Below are 25,429 nucleotides of genomic sequence, written 5' to 3' on the forward strand. Positions count from 1 at the left end.
TGAATATATGTGTGTATGTATGTATATATGAATGTATTGGAATTTAGCATTTTTTACAGGTTTTCGCTCGAACAATAAAAATAAAATTTTAGGTAGATACATACGTACATAAATTGTGTATGTATATTTTTTTAAAGCTTGCTGACGAAACATAATATTCAAAACAATAACAAATGAAGCATTAATATTCAGTTGCCACAAAACATCTGATGTCTTTTATAAAATCTGACATTTATTTAAGTTTATTTCGATTTTTCGAAATTAAAATATATGTGAGATCATTGCATTTTCAAATATTATTTATTTCTCGGTTTGTGTTTCTAATAATAAAAATAACGTAAAACGTATCATTTATTTCTTGGTTTGTGTTTCTAATTATAAAAAGTATAAAAGAAAAACGTGCTTTTGTTATACAAAAATTTTTTCAGAAAATCTTAAAATAGAGCTATTTCGGGGCTAAAAAGTTCCAATGTCAGATTTTTCTGGGACCCTAGAGGCAAAATTCTACCTAATGCCTTTTGTCCCATGTCTCTAGCCCTTCTAGAAGTACCCGTACTTTTTACCACCTGAGAAGTAGCTATATATATATAATGTAAAATATGATGGTTTTTGATGAGTTATACGATATATGAATAAAATATAGAATTATTAAGGGAAATTCAAGGTACTGCGTAGCCTAGTGGTTAGCGTGGTAGTCTCATAGCCAGAAGGTTATTGGATCAATGCTTGCCTGGATGTTGTATTTTTCTTTTTTTGGATTATTTTAAAAATTTTTTTTTTTATTTTGTTTAAATTTTGTGTTTTATTTTTTTTTAATATATAACTGATAAATGTTATATAAAAGTTTTAAGAAAATTTCCAAAAAAATATTCTTATAATAGTTTGGAAAAATTCGCAAAAATTTTAAGTACATAAATATGTATGTAGTATGTATATTTTTTTTAAAGCTTACTGAGTAATTTTTTTAAGCTTTCTATATGAATTTAATAATATTCAAAACTGTAGAATAAATAGAAATAAATTTTAAACGCATAATTATTATATCATGGGGGTAAACTTACAAAAATTAATTTCTCAAATAAAGAAAAGGTTTAGTCAAAAACAAAATAATAGTTTATGTATGTAAAAATATGTGTATGAATGTATATATGAATATATGTGTGTATGTATATATGAATGGATTAGAATTGAAGATTTTAAAATTTTTCGTTCCAACATATGAACGTATGTACATATGAATGTATTAGAATCGAAAATTTTGAAATTTTGCTGTTGGAAAAATTATAAATAAAATTATAAATGCAAATATACATAATTATGAATGGATACCTGTTTTTTTTAAACTGTGGGTAAACATATAGGATTGAATTTTAAACATAAAGAAAAGGTTTAGTCAAAAACAAAATAATAATTTATGTATGTAAAAATATGTGTATGAATGTATATATGAATATATGTGTGTATGTATGTATATATGAATGGATTAGAATTGAAGATTTTAAAATTTTTCGTTCCAACATATGAACGTATGTACATATGAATGTATTAGAATCGAAAATTTTGAAATTTTGCTGTTGGAAAAATTATAAATAAAATTATAAATGCAAATATACATAATTATGAATGGATACCTGTTTTTTTTAAACTGTGGGTAAACATATAGGATTGAATTTTAAACATAAAGAAAAGGTTTAGTCAAAAACAAAATAATAATTTATGTATGTAAAAATATGTGTATGAATGTTTATATGAATATATGTGTGTATGTATGTATATATGAATGTATTGGAATTTAGCATTTTTTACAGGTTTTCGCTCGAACAATAAAAATAAAATTTTAGGTAGATACATACGTACATAAATTGTGTATGTATATTTTTTTAAAGCTTGCTGACGAAACATAATATTCAAAACAATAACAAATGAAGCATTAATATTCAGTTGCCACAAAACATCTGATGTCTTTTATAAAATCTGACATTTATTTAAGTTTATTTCGATTTTTCGAAATTAAAATATATGTGAGATCATTGCATTTTCAAATATTATTTATTTCTCGGTTTGTGTTTCTAATAATAAAAATAACGTAAAACGTATCATTTATTTCTTGGTTTGTGTTTCTAATTATAAAAAGTATAAAAGAAAAACGTGCTTTTGTTATACAAAAATTTTTTCAGAAAATCTTAAAATAGAGCTATTTCGGGGCTAAAAAGTTCCAATGTCAGATTTTTCTGGGACCCTAGAGGCAAAATTCTACCTAATGCCTTTTGTCCCATGTCTCTAGCCCTTCTAGAAGTACCCGTACTTTTTACCACCTGAGAAGTAGCTATATATATATAATGTAAAATATGATGGTTTTTGATGAGTTATACGATATATGAATAAAATATAGAATTATTAAGGGAAATTCAAGGTACTGCGTAGCCTAGTGGTTAGCGTGGTAGTCTCATAGCCAGAAGGTTATTGGATCAATGCTTGCCTGGATGTTGTATTTTTCTTTTTTTGGATTATTTCAAAAATTTTTTTTTTTATTTTGTTTAAATTTTGTGTTTTATTTTTTTTTAATATATAACTGATAAATGTTATATAAAAGTTTTAAGAAAATTTCCAAAAAAATATTCTTATAATAGTTTGGAAAAATTCGCAAAAATTTTAAGTACATAAATATGTATGTAGTATGTATATTTTTTTTAAAGCTTACTGAGTAATTTTTTTAAGCTTTCTATATGAATTTAATAATATTCAAAACTGTAGAATAAATAGAAATAAATTTTAAACGCATAATTATTATATCATGGGGGTAAACTTACAAAAATTAATTTCTCAAATAAAGAAAAGGTTTAGTCAAAAACAAAATAATAGTTTATGTATGTAAAAATATGTGTATGAATGTATATATGAATATATGTGTGTATGTATATATGAATGGATTAGAATTGAAGATTTTAAAATTTTTCGTTCCAACATATGAACGTATGTACATATGAATGTATTAGAATCGAAAATTTTGAAATTTTGCTGTTGGAAAAATTATAAATAAAATTATAAATGCAAATATACATAATTATGAATGGATACCTGTTTTTTTTAAACTGTGGGTAAACATATAGGATTGAATTTTAAACATAAAGAAAAGGTTTAGTCAAAAACAAAATAATAATTTATGTATGTAAAAATATGTGTATGAATGTATATATGAATATATGTGTGTATGTATGTATATATGAATGGATTAGAATTGAAGATTTTAAAATTTTTCGTTCCAACATATGAACGTATGTACATATGAATGTATTAGAATCGAAAATTTTGAAATTTTGCTGTTGGAAAAATTATAAATAAAATTATAAATGCAAATATACATAATTATGAATGGATACCTGTTTTTTTTAAACTGTGGGTAAACATATAGGATTGAATTTTAAACATAAAGAAAAGGTTTAGTCAAAAACAAAATAATAATTTATGTATGTAAAAATATGTGTATGAATGTTTATATGAATATATGTGTGTATGTATGTATATATGAATGTATTGGAATTTAGCATTTTTTACAGGTTTTCGCTCGAACAATAAAAATAAAATTTTAGGTAGATACATACGTACATAAATTGTGTATGTATATTTTTTTAAAGCTTGCTGACGAAACATAATATTCAAAACAATAACAAATGAAGCATTAATATTCAGTTGCCACAAAACATCTGATGTCTTTTATAAAATCTGACATTTATTTAAGTTTATTTCGATTTTTCGAAATTAAAATATATGTGAGATCATTGCATTTTCAAATATTATTTATTTCTCGGTTTGTGTTTCTAATAATAAAAATAACGTAAAACGTATCATTTATTTCTTGGTTTGTGTTTCTAATTATAAAAAGTATAAAAGAAAAACGTGCTTTTGTTATACAAAAATTTTTTCAGAAAATCTTAAAATAGAGCTATTTCGGGGCTAAAAAGTTCCAATGTCAGATTTTTCTGGGACCCTAGAGGCAAAATTCTACCTAATGCCTTTTGTCCCATGTCTCTAGCCCTTCTAGAAGTACCCGTACTTTTTACCACCTGAGAAGTAGCTATATATATATAATGTAAAATATGATGGTTTTTGATGAGTTATACGATATATGAATAAAATATAGAATTATTAAGGGAAATTCAAGGTACTGCGTAGCCTAGTGGTTAGCGTGGTAGTCTCATAGCCAGAAGGTTATTGGATCAATGCTTGCCTGGATGTTGTATTTTTCTTTTTTTGGATTATTTCAAAAATTTTTTTTTTTATTTTGTTTAAATTTTGTGTTTTATTTTTTTTTAATATATAACTGATAAATGTTATATAAAAGTTTTAAGAAAATTTCCAAAAAAATATTCTTATAATAGTTTGGAAAAATTCGCAAAAATTTTAAGTACATAAATATGTATGTAGTATGTATATTTTTTTTAAAGCTTACTGAGTAATTTTTTTAAGCTTTCTATATGAATTTAATAATATTCAAAACTGTAGAATAAATAGAAATAAATTTTAAACGCATAATTATTATATCATGGGGGTAAACTTACAAAAATTAATTTCTCAAATAAAGAAAAGGTTTAGTCAAAAACAAAATAATAGTTTATGTATGTAAAAATATGTGTATGAATGTATATATGAATATATGTGTGTATGTATATATGAATGGATTAGAATTGAAGATTTTAAAATTTTTCGTTCCAACATATGAACGTATGTACATATGAATGTATTAGAATCGAAAATTTTGAAATTTTGCTGTTGGAAAAATTATAAATAAAATTATAAATGCAAATATACATAATTATGAATGGATACCTGTTTTTTTTAAACTGTGGGTAAACATATAGGATTGAATTTTAAACATAAAGAAAAGGTTTAGTCAAAAACAAAATAATAATTTATGTATGTAAAAATATGTGTATGAATGTATATATGAATATATGTGTGTATGTATGTATATATGAATGGATTAGAATTGAAGATTTTAAAATTTTTCGTTCCAACATATGAACGTATGTACATATGAATGTATTAGAATCGAAAATTTTGAAATTTTGCTGTTGGAAAAATTATAAATAAAATTATAAATGCAAATATACATAATTATGAATGGATACCTGTTTTTTTTAAACTGTGGGTAAACATATAGGATTGAATTTTAAACATAAAGAAAAGGTTTAGTCAAAAACAAAATAATAATTTATGTATGTAAAAATATGTGTATGAATGTTTATATGAATATATGTGTGTATGTATGTATATATGAATGTATTGGAATTTAGCATTTTTTACAGGTTTTCGCTCGAACAATAAAAATAAAATTTTAGGTAGATACATACGTACATAAATTGTGTATGTATATTTTTTTAAAGCTTGCTGACGAAACATAATATTCAAAACAATAACAAATGAAGCATTAATATTCAGTTGCCACAAAACATCTGATGTCTTTTATAAAATCTGACATTTATTTAAGTTTATTTCGATTTTTCGAAATTAAAATATATGTGAGATCATTGCATTTTCAAATATTATTTATTTCTCGGTTTGTGTTTCTAATAATAAAAATAACGTAAAACGTATCATTTATTTCTTGGTTTGTGTTTCTAATTATAAAAAGTATAAAAGAAAAACGTGCTTTTGTTATACAAAAATTTTTTCAGAAAATCTTAAAATAGAGCTATTTCGGAGCTAAAAAGTTCCAATGTCAGATTTTTCTGGGACCCTAGAGGCAAAATTCTACCTAATGCCTTTTGTCCCATGTCTCTAGCCCTTCTAGAAGTACCCGTACTTTTTACCACCTGAGAAGTAGCTATATATAGGTATATAATGTAAAATATGATGGTTTTTGATGAGTTATACGATATATGAATAAAATATAGAATTATTAAGGGAAATTCAAGGTACTGCGTAGCCTAGTGGTTAGCGTGGTAGTCTCATAGCCAGAAGGTTATTGGATCAATGCTTGCCTGGATGTTGTATTTTTCTTTTTTTGGATTATTTCAAAAATTTTTTTTTTTATTTTGTTTAAATTTTGTGTTTTATTTTTTTTTAATATATAACTGATAAATGTTATATAAAAGTTTTAAGAAAATTTCCAAAAAAATATTCTTATAATAGTTTGGAAAAATTCGCAAAAATTTTAAGTACATAAATATGTATGTAGTATGTATATTTTTTTTAAAGCTTACTGAGTAATTTTTTTAAGCTTTCTATATGAATTTAATAATATTCAAAACTGTAGAATAAATAGAAATAAATTTTAAACGCATAATTATTATATCATGGGGGTAAACTTACAAAAATTAATTTCTCAAATAAAGAAAAGGTTTAGTCAAAAACAAAATAATAGTTTATGTATGTAAAAATATGTGTATGAATGTATATATGAATATATGTGTGTATGTATATATGAATGGATTAGAATTGAAGATTTTAAAATTTTTCGTTCCAACATATGAACGTATGTACATATGAATGTATTAGAATCGAAAATTTTGAAATTTTGCTGTTGGAAAAATTATAAATAAAATTATAAATGCAAATATACATAATTATGAATGGATACCTGTTTTTTTTAAACTGTGGGTAAACATATAGGATTGAATTTTAAACATAAAGAAAAGGTTTAGTCAAAAACAAAATAATAATTTATGTATGTAAAAATATGTGTATGAATGTATATATGAATATATGTGTGTATGTATGTATATATGAATGGATTAGAATTGAAGATTTTAAAATTTTTCGTTCCAACATATGAACGTATGTACATATGAATGTATTAGAATCCAAAATTTTGAAATTTTGCTGTTGGAAAAATTATAAATAAAATTATAAATGCAAATATACATAATTATGAATGGATACCTGTTTTTTTTAAACTGTGGGTAAACATATAGGATTGAATTTTAAACATAAAGAAAAGGTTTAGTCAAAAACAAAATAATAATTTATGTATGTAAAAATATGTGTATGAATGTTTATATGAATATATGTGTGTATGTATGTATATATGAATGTATTGGAATTTAGCATTTTTTACAGGTTTTCGCTCGAACAATAAAAATAAAATTTTAGGTAGATACATACGTACATAAATTGTGTATGTATATTTTTTTAAAGCTTGCTGACGAAACATAATATTCAAAACAATAACAAATGAAGCATTAATATTCAGTTGCCACAAAACATCTGATGTCTTTTATAAAATCTGACATTTATTTAAGTTTATTTCGATTTTTCGAAATTAAAATATATGTGAGATCATTGCATTTTCAAATATTATTTATTTCTCGGTTTGTGTTTCTAATAATAAAAATAACGTAAAACGTATCATTTATTTCTTGGTTTGTGTTTCTAATTATAAAAAGTATAAAAGAAAAACGTGCTTTTGTTATACAAAAATTTTTTCAGAAAATCTTAAAATAGAGCTATTTCGGAGCTAAAAAGTTCCAATGTCAGATTTTTCTGGGACCCTAGAGGCAAAATTCTACCTAATGCCTTTTGTCCCATGTCTCTAGCCCTTCTAGAAGTACCCGTACTTTTTACCACCTGAGAAGTAGCTATATATAGGTATATAATGTAAAATATGATGGTTTTTGATGAGTTATACGATATATGAATAAAATATAGAATTATTAAGGGAAATTCAAGGTACTGCGTAGCCTAGTGGTTAGCGTGGTAGTCTCATAGCCAGAAGGTTATTGGATCAATGCTTGCCTGGATGTTGTATTTTTCTTTTTTTGGATTATTTCAAAAATTTTTTTTTTTATTTTGTTTAAATTTTGTGTTTTATTTTTTTTTAATATATAACTGATAAATGTTATATAAAAGTTTTAAGAAAATTTCCAAAAAAATATTCTTATAATAGTTTGGAAAAATTCGCAAAAATTTTAAGTACATAAATATGTATGTAGTATGTATATTTTTTTTAAAGCTTACTGAGTAATTTTTTTAAGCTTTCTATATGAATTTAATAATATTCAAAACTGTAGAATAAATAGAAATAAATTTTAAACGCATAATTATTATATCATGGGGGTAAACTTACAAAAATTAATTTCTCAAATAAAGAAAAGGTTTAGTCAAAAACAAAATAATAGTTTATGTATGTAAAAATATGTGTATGAATGTATATATGAATATATGTGTGTATGTATATATGAATGGATTAGAATTGAAGATTTTAAAATTTTTCGTTCCAACATATGAACGTATGTACATATGAATGTATTAGAATCGAAAATTTTGAAATTTTGCTGTTGGAAAAATTATAAATAAAATTATAAATGCAAATATACATAATTATGAATGGATACCTGTTTTTTTTAAACTGTGGGTAAACATATAGGATTGAATTTTAAACATAAAGAAAAGGTTTAGTCAAAAACAAAATAATAATTTATGTATGTAAAAATATGTGTATGAATGTATATATGAATATATGTGTGTATGTATGTATATATGAATGGATTAGAATTGAAGATTTTAAAATTTTTCGTTCCAACATATGAACGTATGTACATATGAATGTATTAGAATCCAAAATTTTGAAATTTTGCTGTTGGAAAAATTATAAATAAAATTATAAATGCAAATATACATAATTATGAATGGATACCTGTTTTTTTTAAACTGTGGGTAAACATATAGGATTGAATTTTAAACATAAAGAAAAGGTTTAGTCAAAAACAAAATAATAATTTATGTATGTAAAAATATGTGTATGAATGTTTATATGAATATATGTGTGTATGTATGTATATATGAATGTATTGGAATTTAGCATTTTTTACAGGTTTTCGCTCGAACAATAAAAATAAAATTTTAGGTAGATACATACGTACATAAATTGTGTATGTATATTTTTTTAAAGCTTGCTGACGAAACATAATATTCAAAACAATAACAAATGAAGCATTAATATTCAGTTGCCACAAAACATCTGATGTCTTTTATAAAATCTGACATTTATTTAAGTTTATTTCGATTTTTCGAAATTAAAATATATGTGAGATCATTGCATTTTCAAATATTATTTATTTCTCGGTTTGTGTTTCTAATAATAAAAATAACGTAAAACGTATCATTTATTTCTTGGTTTGTGTTTCTAATTATAAAAAGTATAAAAGAAAAACGTGCTTTTGTTATACAAAAATTTTTTCAGAAAATCTTAAAATAGAGCTATTTCGGGGCTAAAAAGTTCCAATGTCAGATTTTTCTGGGACCCTAGAGGCAAAATTCTACCTAATGCCTTTTGTCCCATGTCTCTAGCCCTTCTAGAAGTACCCGTACTTTTTACCACCTGAGAAGTAGCTATATATATATAATGTAAAATATGATGGTTTTTGATGAGTTATACGATATATGAATAAAATATAGAATTATTAAGGGAAATTCAAGGTACTGCGTAGCCTAGTGGTTAGCGTGGTAGTCTCATAGCCAGAAGGTTATTGGATCAATGCTTGCCTGGATGTTGTATTTTTCTTTTTTTGGATTATTTCAAAAATTTTTTTTTTTATTTTGTTTAAATTTTGTGTTTTATTTTTTTTTAATATATAACTGATAAATGTTATATAAAAGTTTTAAGAAAATTTCCAAAAAAATATTCTTATAATAGTTTGGAAAAATTCGCAAAAATTTTAAGTACATAAATATGTATGTAGTATGTATATTTTTTTTAAAGCTTACTGAGTAATTTTTTTAAGCTTTCTATATGAATTTAATAATATTCAAAACTGTAGAATAAATAGAAATAAATTTTAAACGCATAATTATTATATCATGGGGGTAAACTTACAAAAATTAATTTCTCAAATAAAGAAAAGGTTTAGTCAAAAACAAAATAATAGTTTATGTATGTAAAAATATGTGTATGAATGTATATATGAATATATGTGTGTATGTATATATGAATGGATTAGAATTGAAGATTTTAAAATTTTTCGTTCCAACATATGAACGTATGTACATATGAATGTATTAGAATCGAAAATTTTGAAATTTTGCTGTTGGAAAAATTATAAATAAAATTATAAATGCAAATATACATAATTATGAATGGATACCTGTTTTTTTTAAACTGTGGGTAAACATATAGGATTGAATTTTAAACATAAAGAAAAGGTTTAGTCAAAAACAAAATAATAATTTATGTATGTAAAAATATGTGTATGAATGTATATATGAATATATGTGTGTATGTATGTATATATGAATGGATTAGAATTGAAGATTTTAAAATTTTTCGTTCCAACATATGAACGTATGTACATATGAATGTATTAGAATCGAAAATTTTGAAATTTTGCTGTTGGAAAAATTATAAATAAAATTATAAATGCAAATATACATAATTATGAATGGATACCTGTTTTTTTTAAACTGTGGGTAAACATATAGGATTGAATTTTAAACATAAAGAAAAGGTTTAGTCAAAAACAAAATAATAATTTATGTATGTAAAAATATGTGTACGAATGTTTATATGAATATATGTGTGTATGTATGTATATATGAATGTATTGGAATTTAGCATTTTTTACAGGTTTTCGCTCGAACAATAAAAATAAAATTTTAGGTAGATACATACGTACATAAATTGTGTATGTATATTTTTTTAAAGCTTGCTGACGAAACATAATATTCAAAACAATAACAAATGAAGCATTAATATTCAGTTGCCACAAAACATCTGATGTCTTTTATAAAATCTGACATTTATTTAAGTTTATTTCGATTTTTCGAAATTAAAATATATGTGAGATCATTGCATTTTCAAATATTATTTATTTCTCGGTTTGTGTTTCTAATAATAAAAATAACGTAAAACGTATCATTTATTTCTTGGTTTGTGTTTCTAATTATAAAAAGTATAAAAGAAAAACGTGCTTTTGTTATACAAAAATTTTTTCAGAAAATCTTAAAATAGAGCTATTTCGGGGCTAAAAAGTTCCAATGTCAGATTTTTCTGGGACCCTAGAGGCAAAATTCTACCTAATGCCTTTTGTCCCATGTCTCTAGCCCTTCTAGAAGTACCCGTACTTTTTACCACCTGAGAAGTAGCTATATATATATAATGTAAAATATGATGGTTTTTGATGAGTTATACGATATATGAATAAAATATAGAATTATTAAGGGAAATTCAAGGTACTGCGTAGCCTAGTGGTTAGCGTGGTAGTCTCATAGCCAGAAGGTTATTGGATCAATGCTTGCCTGGATGTTGTATTTTTCTTTTTTTGGATTATTTTAAAAATTTTTTTTTTTATTTTGTTTAAATTTTGTGTTTTATTTTTTTTTAATATATAACTGATAAATGTTATATAAAAGTTTTAAGAAAATTTCCAAAAAAATATTCTTATAATAGTTTGGAAAAATTCGCAAAAATTTTAAGTACATAAATATGTATGTAGTATGTATATTTTTTTTAAAGCTTACTGAGTAATTTTTTTAAGCTTTCTATATGAATTTAATAATATTCAAAACTGTAGAATAAATAGAAATAAATTTTAAACGCATAATTATTATATCATGGGGGTAAACTTACAAAAATTAATTTCTCAAATAAAGACCTTAAAGACTAAACCTTTTAGTCAAAAACAAAATAATAGTTTATGTATGTAAAAATATGTGTATGAATGTATATATGAATATATGTGTGTATGTATATATGAATGGATTAGAATTGAAGATTTTAAAATTTTTCGTTCCAACATATGAACGTATGTACATATGAATGTATTAGAATCGAAAATTTTGAAATTTTGCTGTTGGAAAAATTATAAATAAAATTATAAATGCAAATATACATAATTATGAATGGATACCTGTTTTTTTTAAACTGTGGGTAAACATATAGGATTGAATTTTAAACATAAAGAAAAGGTTTAGTCAAAAACAAAATAATAATTTATGTATGTAAAAATATGTGTATGAATGTATATATGAATATATGTGTGTATGTATGTATATATGAATGGATTAGAATTGAAGATTTTAAAATATTTCGTTCCAACATATGAACGTATGTACATATGAATGTATTAGAATCGAAAATTTTGAAATTTTGCTGTTGGAAAAATTATAAATAAAATTATAAATGCAAATATACGTAATTATGAATGGATACCTGTTTTTTTTAAACTGTGGGTAAACATATAGGATTGAATTTTAAACATAAAGAAAAGGTTTAGTCAAAAACAAAATAATAATTTATGTATGTAAAAATATGTGTATGAATGTTTATATGAATATATGTGTGTATGTATGTATATATGAATGTATTGGAATTTAGCATTTTTTACAGGTTTTCGCTCGAACAATAAAAATAAAATTTTAGGTAGATACATACGTACATAAATTGTGTATGTATATTTTTTTAAAGCTTGCTGACGAAACATAATATTCAAAACAATAACAAATGAAGCATTAATATTCAGTTGCCACAAAACATCTGATGTCTTTTATAAAATCTGACATTTATTTAAGTTTATTTCGATTTTTCGAAATTAAAATATATGTGAGATCATTGCATTTTCAAATATTATTTATTTCTCGGTTTGTGTTTCTAATAATAAAAATAACGTAAAACGTATCATTTATTTCTTGGTTTGTGTTTCTAATTATAAAAAGTATAAAAGAAAAACGTGCTTTTGCTATACAAAAATTTTTTCAGAAAATCTTAAAATAGAGCTATTTCGGGGCTAAAAAGTTCCAATGTCAGATTTTTCTGGGACCCTAGAGGCAAAATTCTACCTAATGCCTTTTGTCCCATGTCTCTAGCCCTTCTAGAAGTACCCGTACTTTTTACCACCTGAGAAGTAGCTATATATATATAATGTAAAATATGATGGTTTTTGATGAGTTATACGATATATGAATAAAATATAGAATTATTAAGGGAAATTCAAGGTACTGCGTAGCCTAGTGGTTAGCGTGATAGTCTCATAGCCAGAAGGTTATTGGATCAATGCTTGCCTGGATGTTGTATTTTTCTTTTTTTGGATTATTTTAAAAATTTTTTTTTTTATTTTGTTTAAATTTTGTGTTTTATTTTTTTTTAATATATAACTGATAAATGTTATATAAAAGTTTGAAGAAAATTTCCAAAAAAATATTCTTATAATAGTTTGGAAAAATTCGCAAAAATTTTAAGTACATAAATATGTATGTAGTATGTATATTTTTTTTAAAGCTTACTGAGTAATTTTTTTAAGCTTTCTATATGAATTTAATAATATTCAAAACTGTAGAATAAATAGAAATAAATTTTAAACGCATAATTATTATATCATGGGGGTAAACTTACAAAAATTAATTTCTCAAATAAAGAAAAGGTTTAATCAAAAACAAAATAATAGTTTATGTATGTAAAAATATGTGTATGAATGTATATATGAATATATGTGTGTATGTATATATGAATGGATTAGAATTGAAGATTTTAAAATTTTTCGTTCCAACATATGAACGTATGTACATATGAATGTATTAGAATCGAAAATTTTGAAATTTTGCTGTTGGAAAAATTATAAATAAAATTATAAATGCAAATATACATAATTATGAATGGATACCTGTTTTTTTTAAACTGTGGGTAAACATATAGGATTGAATTTTAAACATAAAGAAAAGGTTTAGTCAAAAACAAAATAATAATTTATGTATGTAAAAATATGTGTATGAATGTTTATATGAATATATGTGTGTATGTATGTATATATGAATGTATTGGAATTTAGCATTTTTTACAGGTTTTCGCTCGAACAATAAAAATAAAATTTTAGGTAGATACATACGTACATAAATTGTGTATGTATATTTTTTTAAAGCTTGCTGACGAAACATAATATTCAAAACAATAACAAATGAAGCATTAATATTCAGTTGCCACAAAACATCTGATGTCTTTTATAAAATCTGACATTTATTTAAGTTTATTTCGATTTTTCGAAATTAAAATATATGTGAGATCATTGCATTTTCAAACATTATTTATTTCTCGGTTTGTGTTTCTAATAATAAAAATAACGTAAAACGTATCATTTATTTCTTGGTTTGTGTTTCTAATTATAAAAAGTATAAAAGAAAAACGTGCTTTTGTTATACAAAAATTTTTTCAGAAAATCTTAAAATAGAGCTATTTCGGGGCTAAAAAGTTCCAATGTCAGATTTTTCTGGGACCCTAGAGGCAAAATTCTACCTAATGCCTTTTGTCCCATGTCTCTAGCCCTTCTAGAAGTACCCGTACTTTTTACCACCTGAGAAGTAGCTATATATATATAATGTAAAATATGATGGTTTTTGATGAGTTATACGATATATGAATAAAATATAGAATTATTAAGGGAAATTCAAGGTACTGCGTAGCCTAGTGGTTAGCGTGGTAGTCTCATAGCCAGAAGGTTATTGGATCAATGCTTGCCTGGATGTTGTATTTTTCTTTTTTTGGATTATTTTAAAATTTTTTTTTTTTATTTTGTTTAAATTTTGTGTTTTATTTTTTTTTAATATATAACTGATAAATGTTATATAAAAGTTTTAAGAAAATTTCCAAAAAAATATTTTTATAATAGTTTGGAAAAATTCGCAAAAATTTTAAGTACATAAATATGTATGTAGTATGTATATTTTTTTTAAAGCTTACTGAGTAATTTTTTTAAGCTTTCTATATGAATTTAATAATATTCAAAACTGTAGAATAAATAGAAATAAATTTTAAACGCATAATTATTATATCATGGGGGTAAACTTACAAAAATTAATTTCTCAAATAAAGAAAAGGTTTAGTCAAAAACAAAATAATAGTTTATGTATGTAAAAATATGTGTATGAATGTATATATGAATATATGTGTGTATGTATATATGAATGGATTAGAATTGAAGATTTTAAAATTTTTCGTTCCAACATATGAACGTATGTACATATGAATGTATTAGAATCGAAAATTTTGAAATTTTGCTGTTGGAAAAATTATAAATAAAATTATAAATGCAAATATACATAATTATGAATGGATACCTGTTTTTTTTAAACTGTGGGTAAACATATAGGATTGAATTTTAAACATAAAGAAAAGGTTTAGTCAAAAACAAAATAATAATTTATGTATGTAAAAATATGTGTATGAATGTATATATGAATATATGTGTGTATGTATGTATATATGAATGGATTAGAATTGAAGATTTTAAAATTTTTCGTTCCAACATATGAACGTATGTACATATGAATGTATTAGAATCGAAAATTTTGAAATTTTGCTGTTGGAAAAATTATAAATAAAATTATAAATGCAAATATACATAATTATGAATGGATACCTGTTTTTTTTAAACTGTGGGTAAACATATAGGATTGAATTTTAAACATAAAGAAAAGGTTTAGTCAAAAACAAAATAATAATTTATGTATGTAAAAATATGTGTATGAATGTTTATATGAATATATGTGTGTATTTATGTGTATATGAATGTATTGGAATTTAGCATTTTTTACAGGTTTTCGCTCGAACAATAAAAATAAAATTTTAGGTAGATACATACGTACATAAATTGTGTATGTATATTTTTTTAAAGCTTGCTGACGAAACATAATATTCAAAACAATAACAAATGAAGCATTAATATTCAGTTGCCACAAAACATCTGATGTCTTTTATAAAATCTGACATTTATTTAAGTTTATTTCGATTTTTCGAAATTAAAATATATGTGAGATCATTGCATTTTCAAATATTATTTATTTCTCGGTTTGTGTTTCTAATAATAAAAATAACGTAAAACGTATCATTTATTTCTTGGTTTGTGTTTCTAATTATAAAAAGTATAAAAGAAAAACGTGCTTTTGTTATACAAAAATTTTTTCAGAAAATCTTAAAATAGAGCTATTTCGGGGCTAAAAAGTTCCAATGTCAGATTTTTCTGGGACCCTAGAGGCAAAATTCTACCTAATGCCTTTTGTCCCATGTCTCTAGCCCTTCTAGAAGTACCCGTACTTTTTACCACCTGAGAAGTAGCTATATATATATAATATAAAATATGATGGTTTTTGATGAGTTATACGATATATGAATAAAATATAGAATTATTAAGGGTAATTCAAGGTACTGCGTAGCCTAGTGGTTAGCGTGGTAGTCTCATAGCCAGAAGGTTATTGGATCAATGCTTGCCTGGATGTTGTATTTTTCTTTTTTTGGATTATTTTAAAATTTTTTTTTTTTATTTTGTTTAAATTTTGTGTTTTATTTTTTTTTAATATATAACTGATAAATGTTATATAAAAGTTTTAAGAAAATTTCCAAAAAAATATTCTTATAATAGTTTGGAAAAATTCGCAAAAATTTTAAGTACATAAATATGTATGTAGTATGTATATTTTTTTTAAAGCTTACTGAGTAATTTTTTTAAGCTTTCTATATGAATTTAATAATATTCAAAACTGTAGAATAAATAGAAATAAATTTTAAACGCATAATTATTATATCATGGGGGTAAACTTACAAAAATTAATTTCTCAAATAAAGAAAAGGTTTAGTCAAAAACAAAATAATAGTTTATGTATGTAAAAATATGTGTATGAATGTATATATGAATATATGTGTGTATGTATATATGAATGGATTAGAATTGAAGATTTTAAAATTTTTCGTTCCAACATATGAACGTATGTACATATGAATGTATTAGAATCGAAAATTTTGAAATTTTGCTGTTGGAAAAATTATAAATAAAATTATAAATGCAAATATACATAATTATGAATGGATACCTGTTTTTTTTAAACTGTGGGTAAACATATAGGATTGAATTTTAAACATAAAGAAAAGGTTTAGTCAAAAACAAAATAATAATTTATGTATGTAAAAATATGTGTATGAATGTATATATGAATATATGTGTGTATGTATGTATATATGAATGTATTGGAATTTAGCATTTTTTACAGGTTTTCGCTCGAACAATAAAAATAAAATTTTAGGTAGATACATACGTACATAAATTGTGTATGTATATTTTTTTAAAGCTTGCTGACGAAACATAATATTCAAAACAATAACAAATGAAGCATTAATATTCAGTTGCCACAAAACATCTGATGTCTTTTATAAAATCTGACATTTATTTAAGTTTATTTCGATTTTTCGAAATTAAAATATATGTGAGATCATTGCATTTTCAAATATTATTTATTTCTCGGTTTGTGTTTCTAATAATAAAAATAACGTAAAACGTATCATTTATTTCTTGGTTTGTGTTTCTAATTATAAAAAGTATAAAAGAAAAACGTGCTTTTGTTATACAAAAATTTTTTCAGAAAATCTTAAAATAGAGCTATTTCGGGGCTAAAAAGTTCCAATGTCAGATTTTTCTGGGACCCTGGAGGCAAAACTCTATCTAATGCCTTTTGTTCCATGTCTCTAGCCCTTCTAGAAGTACCCGTACTTTTTACCACCTGAGAAGTAGCTATATATATATAATGTAAAATATGATGGTTTTTGATGAGTTATACGATATATGAATAAAATATAGAATTATTAAGGGAAATTCAAGGTACTGCGTAGCCTAGTGGTTAGCGTGGTATTCTCATAGCCAGAAGGTTATTGGATCAATGCTTGCCTGGATGTTGTATTTTTCTTTTTTTGGATTATTTTAAAAATTTTTTTTTTTATTTTGTTTAAATTTTGTGTTTTATTTTTTTTTAATATATAACAGATAAATGTTATTATAAAAGTTTAAAGAAAATTTCCAAAAAAATGTTCTTATAATAGTTTGGAAAAATTCGCAAAAATTTTAAGTACATAAATATGTATGTAGTATGTATATTTTTTTTTAAAGCTTCCTGAGTAATTTTTTTTAAGCTTTCTATATGAATTTAATAATATTCAAAACTGTAGAATATATAGAAATAAATTTTAAACGCATAATTATTAAATCATGGGAGTAAACATACAAAAATTAATTTTTCAAATAAAGAAAAGGTTTAGTCAAAAACAAAATAATAATTTATGTATGTAAAAATATATGTAAGTATGTATATATGAATACATGTGTGTATGTATATATGAATGGATTAGAATTGAAGATTTTAAAATTTTTCGTTCCAACATATGAACGTATGTACATATGAATGTATTAGAATCGAAAATTTTGAAATTTTGCTGTTGGACAAATTAGAAATAAAATTATAAATGCAAACATACATAATTATGAATGGATACCTGTTTTTTTTAAACTGTGGGTAAACATATAGGATTGAATTTTAAATATAAAGAAAAGGTTTAGTCAAAAACAAAATAATAATTTATGTATGTAAATATATATGTATGTATGTCTATATGAATATATGTATGTATGTATATATGAATGGATTAGAATTGAAGATTTTAAAATTTTTCGTTCCAACATATGAACGTATGTACATATGAATGTATTAGAATCGAAAATTTTGAAATTTTGCTGTTGGAAAAATTAGAAATAAAATTATAAATGCAAACATACATAATTATGAATGGATACCTGTTTTTTTTTTAAACTGTAGGTAAACATATAGCATTGAATTTTAAACATAAAGAAAAGGTTTAGTCAAAAACAAAATAATAATTTATGTATGTAAAAATATATGTATGTATGTATATATGAATATATGTATGTATATATGAATGGATTAGAATTGAAGATTTTAAAATTTTTCGTTCCAACATATGAACGTATGTACATATGAATGTATTAGAACCGAAAATTTTGAAATTTTGCTGTTGGAAAAATTAGAAATAAAATTATAAATGCAAACATACATAATTATGAATGTATACCTATTTTTTTTAAACTGTGGGTAAACATATAGGATTGAATTTTAAACATAAAGAAAAGGTTTAGTCAAAATCAAAATAATAATTTATGTATGTATGTAAAAATATATGTATGTATGTATATATGAATATATGTATGTATGTATATATGAATGGATTGGAATTTAGCATTTTACAGGTTTTCGCTCGAACAATAAAAATAAAATTTTAGGTAGATACATACGCACATAAATTGTGTATGTATATTTTTTTAAGCTTGCTGACGAAACATAATATTCAAAACAATAACAAATGAAATATTAATATTCAGATGTCACAAAACATCTGATGTCTGAAAAAAGCTGACATTTATTTACGTTAAGATTAATTCGTTTATCCGAACCAAAAATATGTGAGATTATTATATTTTAAAATATTATTTATTTCTCGGTTTGTGTTTCTAATAATAAAAATAACGTAAAACATATCATTTATTTCTTGGTTTGTGTTTCTAATTATAAAAAGTATAAAAGAAGAACGTGCTCTTGTTATACAAAAATTTTTTTAGAAAATCTTAAAATAGAGCTATTTCGGGGCTAAAAAGTTCCAATATCAGATTTTTCTGGGACCCTAAGGGCAAAACTCTATCTAATGCCCTTTGTCCCACGTCTGTAGCCCTTCTAGAAGTACCCGTACTTCTTACCACCTGAGAAGTAGCTATATATATATAATGTAAAATAGGATGGTTTTTGAAGAGTTGTACGAAATATGAATAAAATATAGAATTATAAAGGGAAATTCAAGGTACTGCGTAGCCTAGTGGGTAGCGTGGTAGTCTGATAGCCAAAAGGTTATTGGATCAATGCTTGCCTGGATATTGTCATACTTTTCTTTTTTTGGATTATTTTAAAAATTTTTTTTTATTTTGTTTAAATTTTTGGTTTTATTTTTTTTTTAATATATAACAGATAAATATAATTATAAAAATTTAAAGAAAATTTCCAAAAAAAAAAATTGTTACAATAGTTAAGTACATAAATATGTATGTATATATTTTTTTAAAGCTTCCTAACTAATTTTTTTAAGCTTTCTATATGAATTGAATAATATTCAAATTTGTGGTTTGGCATATAGAAACACATAATAATTAAATCATGGGGGAAACATAAGAAATAAATTTTTCAAATTAAGAAAAGGTTTAGTCATAAATAAAATAAAATTTTTATTCAAATATATGTATGAACATTAATATATTAGAATTGAACATTTTAAAATTTTTTGTTCAAAAAATTTGAAATAAAATTTTAAGCAAAAACGTACATAATAGTGAATGTATACCTATTTTTTTAAAACTGCGGGTGAACATATAGAAATAAGTTTCTCAAATAAAGAAAAGGTTTAGATTAAAATAAAATAATAATTGTATTCAAATATATGTAGTAGGTATTCTGGCACTCTGGGGATGGGAAAAAATCAGCCCATATCGCACGACCCACTTTCACTTTCTTATTTCCTGGTATAGGTAGATGACCTACTAAAGTGTGTCATGACCTGTATAACGGGTCGTTTATTTTCTGGTATAGGTAGATGACTTGTTTGAGTTTGTTATGACTCATGTACAATTGAATGTACGAAGCTGAGGTGGTCGCCAGGTCAATGAGGTCAAAGGTGTCCGAGTTTACTTGTCCGAGTTCAGCATACTTGAGACTTTGCATGATTGATGTGCAAGTATGTCATGACCCTTTGATTGTTGTTGATTCGAGGAGTTGTATAGCCTTGGTATCGTCGAGCAAGTTTTAGTTAATGGCGGAAGTTGTTTCTAAGGTCGTAGACCTAGCTTTGAAGTAAAGAGTTCAGGAAGTTGGGAATAAAGAGAATGTTTTTTTAAGTAATGTTAACGGGATATCACGAAAAAAGTAGCATTATTTTTATATAGGTACCATGTGTAAGAATACTACTACTACAACTTTTTTATTATTTTGAAGAAGAGTGTAGAAAAATGCAATAAGATATTTTTATTTATATCTTATGATTAATTACATCTTGTATTGCTTTTCTTGTTTTGTTTTGCTTCTGTTGTTTAATTTTTCGCATTAAAAGGTAAAAAGAAATATGAAAATATTTCAATGCATTTTATGATGCATAACATACATATCTATTCATATATTTGTAGTTACTTAAGGTTAAGTTTAGGAAATAGAAGGAATGAAATTCTTGTTCGATTCTTCGTGAAACAAGAAAAAAAAATGTTGAAGGCTTAAAAGTGATATGTAAAGAATGATCTGGTTTTGATTTTGGTTTTTATGAAAACAGAATGAAGAAAAAAAATAAAGCATCTTTTTAACTCATATATAAAAATGTCGTATTTTTTAAATTTTCTGAGAGCCTGGTACTAAGTATATTGGTGTTATTTGTATGTTGAAAAACAACAAAAAATAGATTTAAATGTTGTTCTTTTTTCTTATGGAAGCAACAGATTTCATAACATAAAATCTAAACCTATAGAAAAAAGGAAAATTATGAAACATTTAAAAACACATAATTATTTTTATTGTAATTGAAATTTATTTCGACCATATTTCCAATGGCTTTGTCGAAATTACCAAAAGCTTTTGATCTACAATTTAATATGAAGAAAGGGTATTTTCCGCATCTTTTTAACATAGCGAAAAATGAAAATTATATTGGGCAATTACCCTCTGTAGAATATTACAATCCAAACGACATGAAAGTAGATGAGCGTGAAACCTTCTTAAAATGGTATGAAGAAAATAAAAATAAAATGTTTAACATTAAAAAAGAAATTATTGAATACTGTGTTAATGATGTTGCCATTTTAACACAATCTTGTTTAAAATTCAGAGAAATGTTCTTGAAACAGTGTAATGTTGAACCATTTCTAGAAGCAACAACAATTGCATCTGCGTGCAATCTTGCATTTAGAAGAAATTTTTTAAAAGAGGACACAATTAGTTTAATTCCTAAACATGGATACAGAAACTCAGACAATCAATCAAAAGTGGCTATTCAATGGTTAGTATGGGAAGAAGAAAAAAGAAATATTAACATCAGACATGCAGCAAAACAGAAAGAATCATTTGTTAACAGTGTAAAAGTGGACGGGTTTTGTTCAGAAACTAATCAAGTTTTTGAATTTTACGGTTGTTATTATCATGGACACCCTACTTGTATACCACATAACCGAAATAACAGTTTGCAAGACGATTCAAATGATACAATGAACACGAGGTATGAAAGAACTATTAAAAAAAGCTGAAAGATTACGAAAATTAGGTTACGATGTTATTGAAATGTGGCAATGTGAATTTAATTCATTAATTAGTAAAGAAGAAGTAAGTTATTTAAAAAAACATCCGTTAGTGCAACATGCACCATTGAATCCTCGAGATGCTTTTTATGGAGGACGAACAGGAAATGTCTACAACTATTATAAATGCAAAGAGGAAGAAAAAATAAAATATATAGACATTTGCTCGTCACACCCTTGGGTTTGCAAGTACGGAAAATTTCCTATTGGCCACCCGCAAATTTATGTCGGGGAAAGTATTTGTTCTACTCTAAAACTAAATAACATGGATGGAATTCTTAAATGTAAAATTTTACCTACAACGAACTTACTACATCCCGTTCTCCCGTTAAAACAAAACAACAAGCTAATGTTTTCATTATGTCGAAGTTGTAGTGAAGAAAAATGCCTTGAAGAATGTTGTCCACATTCAGATGAGGAAAGAGCTTTAATAGGAACATGGGTAATTGTCGAAGTTGTAAAAGCTATTCAAAAAGGTTATAAAGTGTTAGAAATTTATGAAGTGTGGGTATACCAAACTACAAAATATGATAAAAACATGGATACACAGGGCTTATTTACAAATATGATGAACAAATTTATTAAAATTAAGCAAGAAGCTTCAGGCTGGCCATCTAAATGTGTCACTAATAACGAAAAAGAAAACTATGTTAAAGATTTTTTTGACAAAGAAGATATTCAATTAGAGCATGAAAATGTTAAATTCATTTTGGGGCAAATTTGGTCAAAGAGAAAATTTACAAAAAACATCAATCATTAACCAGCCTAGAGAATTGTACAATCTGTTAACAAACCCATCTATAGAAGTTTGTTATATTTTTCCGGTAAATGAAGAAAACATTATAGTTAATTGGCAGTACAAGGAAGAAGTAATGGATTTCTTACCAACAGTTAATGTGTGTATTGCTGCTTACACAACAACTCAGGCGCGATTAAAACTGTACAGTTACTTAGAAAACTTCAAGAGAGAGTCTTATATTACGATACTGATTCCGTAGTGTATATCAGTCGTGAAGGAGACTATGAACCTTCAGTAGGAGATTTTATTGGTGACATGACAGATGAGTTAGAATGTTATGGTAAAGATAGTTACATAACAGAATTTGTAAGCGGTGGCCCCAAAAATTACTCATTTAAAAATATAGTACAAAAGATAAAGAAGAAAAAATTATATGTAAAGTTAAGGGTTTTTGTTTAAATTATGAAGCTTCCCAAAAAATTAATTTTAACACAATCAAAGAATCTGTGTTAAACCCTTAAGCAGACAACGAAATTTATATATTATCACAAAATATTGGGCGCAAAAAAGAACACAAAGTACTAACGGTTCCGCAAATAAAAGTATATCAACCGAAATCAGAAAAACGCAACTTTGCTGTAGATGGTAGCTCCCTTCCTTACGGATATAAGAGGTTAAAACAAAACTAAATTTGTAAAAAAATAAAAATATAAAAATAAATTAAAAAATAAAAAACAAACAAAAGAATTACTTTCTCCAATTTTTATTATTGTACAAAGGTCGAAAAATAAAACTATGTATATAATATGTACTATGTTTTAAATAATACTATCTTTATTGATCCATGTATTATGATCGTCGCTGAACCCCAGCCATTTTACGAAAACTTTATTTCCCTGTTTTTTAATAATTTTTTCTACTAGGTAAGCATCAGGATATTTAACAGGAGTAAGTTCTTCCTTATAGAAACCACCAGAAATAGTATTGTCTTTATAGTCAACTAATTGATATGTAATAGGATATGTTTTATTTACTTTAGCGAATTTAAAAATCTTAGTAGACCAGTTAGGTTGATAACCTTTTTCAAAATGCTTTTTGTATTTATTTATCCTTACATAATCACCAATTTTATATTTACTTTTTTGTAAAATTTTAGGTTCTATATAGATATTTCTTAATAAATATTGTTAATTTTTCTTTGTAACTTCTTCAGGCGAAATTTTTATTTTCTTATGTTTTGTTGAATTATACTTCTGTATTAATGATGATAAAATATGTAACCATTTATAATTTCCATTTAAACTAAAGGTTTTCCACATCATATTTTTTAATGTTCTATTAAATCTTTCGACAATTGATGCTTTCATTTCGCTGAATGTGTGATAATGATTAATTGCTTTTTCTTTCATATAATTTTGGAATTTTGAATTAAAAAACTCCTTGCCTTCGTCAGATTGAATATTTTTGGGAATTGATTTTGATCTTTTAATTATTAATTTTAAAGAGTTTAAAACATTTTCAGCATTTTTTGTTTTTACAGGTTCTGCGTAAGCGTATTTTGAAAATATATCTATAGCTGTTAACATGTATTTATATCCTCTATTGAATTTAGCGTAGGGTATCATTTCAACTAAATCTATTTGCCACGTATTATTTATTCCCTTTTGCTTGAATTTTCTTCTGAGATATCGTTTTCTAGCTGGTCTATGTATCTCCGATACTATTTGAGATTTTGACATTTTTTTTATACCAGTCAATCAATTTTGCAACTTTGATTTTGTATTTTTCTATTGTATGGTGTATCGAACTAGTTAATTGTAATTTATGTTTAAATGTTTTTAAGTAATTGTTTAAATATAAAATTTGATTCTTATGTTCTTCCAAAATAACAGAATCATATTTTTAAAATAAGAAAAATAAAAGGATTCGATTATTTATATAAGCCGTTGCAGCTCAATAAAAATGAACAAAGTCAGTATTTTTATATTTAAGCATGATTCAAATAAAAAACTTTAGTATACATCAATTTATAATCGTAGCAGCATAACTGTAACGAATTTTCCAGTTTTACTAAAGAAATAAAATGGATACTCAATCACCAAGAGGGGATGGGGTTTCAATTATGTTCAATAATGAAGAAGAACCAATTCAGATACCAAATTCATTTTGCTGGAATTGCTATAAATGTCTTATGCTGTATATGGTATTTTTATGTTTGCTTTTTATTATTTTTACAATTACTCATGTTTTAAATAACACAAAAATAATGTAAATAAAAGAAAAAATAAAATACAAGTAACATATTAGTCTAGTAGCATAGTGCTTTTATTTATTTCTAAATATTTTTTTATCTTATTTTTAAGTAAAAACGGAATTTCATAAAACAATCTAGAATAATTACATTGAAAGTTAAATCGATCAAATGGTATATAAATTTCACTTTTTAGTATGATTTCATTGTTTTCTACACATTGTCTTATATATTTCCTTACATAGTCTTTTACACCTTCTTCAGCCTTGTGGTTGTAATCCATTACCAAATGAATAAAATCAA

General features: G+C 24.4%; 2 protein-coding genes across 2 annotated transcripts; one reads left to right on the plus strand and one right to left on the minus strand.

Moving 5' to 3' along the window:
* Positions 1-21,392: 21,392 nt before the first annotated feature.
* Positions 21,393-22,896, plus strand: LOC129616346 (uncharacterized). The gene is made up of 3 exons (XM_055531966.1): positions 21,393-21,549; positions 21,610-22,057; positions 22,152-22,896. Exons 1-3 carry the CDS (start codon positions 21,393-21,395, stop codon positions 22,894-22,896), a joined length of 1,350 nt encoding a protein of 449 aa, XP_055387941.1.
* A 797-nt stretch (positions 22,897-23,693) lies between these two features.
* LOC129616347 (uncharacterized) lies at positions 23,694-24,242 on the minus strand. Its single transcript, XM_055531967.1, has 2 exons — positions 24,127-24,242; positions 23,694-23,985 (listed from the first exon to the last, which is right to left on the minus strand). The coding sequence occupies exons 1-2, from the start codon at positions 24,240-24,242 to the stop codon at positions 23,694-23,696; spliced, it is 408 nt and encodes a 135-aa protein (XP_055387942.1).
* Between the last annotated feature and the right edge of the window lie 1,187 nt (positions 24,243-25,429).

Source organism: Condylostylus longicornis, unplaced genomic scaffold (genome assembly GCF_029603195.1).
Source record: "Condylostylus longicornis isolate FDR11 unplaced genomic scaffold, ASM2960319v2 ptg000184l, whole genome shotgun sequence".
Lineage (NCBI taxonomy): Eukaryota > Metazoa > Arthropoda > Insecta > Diptera > Dolichopodidae > Condylostylus > Condylostylus longicornis.

Bases quoted from the DNA above. Each gene is read 5' to 3' on its own strand.
- LOC129616346 (XM_055531966.1), top strand. From the start codon at position 21,393: ATGGCTTTGTCGAAATTACCAAAAGCTTTTGATCTACAATTTAATATG. The intron at 21,550-21,609 runs GTGAAACCTTCT...ACATTAAAAAAG, and splicing joins CGACATGAAAGTAGATGAGC to AAATTATTGAATACTGTGTT. The intron at 22,058-22,151 runs GTATGAAAGAAC...TTCATTAATTAG, and splicing joins AATGATACAATGAACACGAG to TAAAGAAGAAGTAAGTTATT.
- LOC129616347 (XM_055531967.1), bottom strand. From the start codon at position 24,242: ATGAAAGCATCAATTGTCGAAAGATTTAATAGAACATTAAAAAATATG. The intron at 23,986-24,126 runs GTATAATTCAAC...TGATTATGTAAG, and splicing joins TTATCATCATTAATACAGAA to GATAAATAAATACAAAAAGC.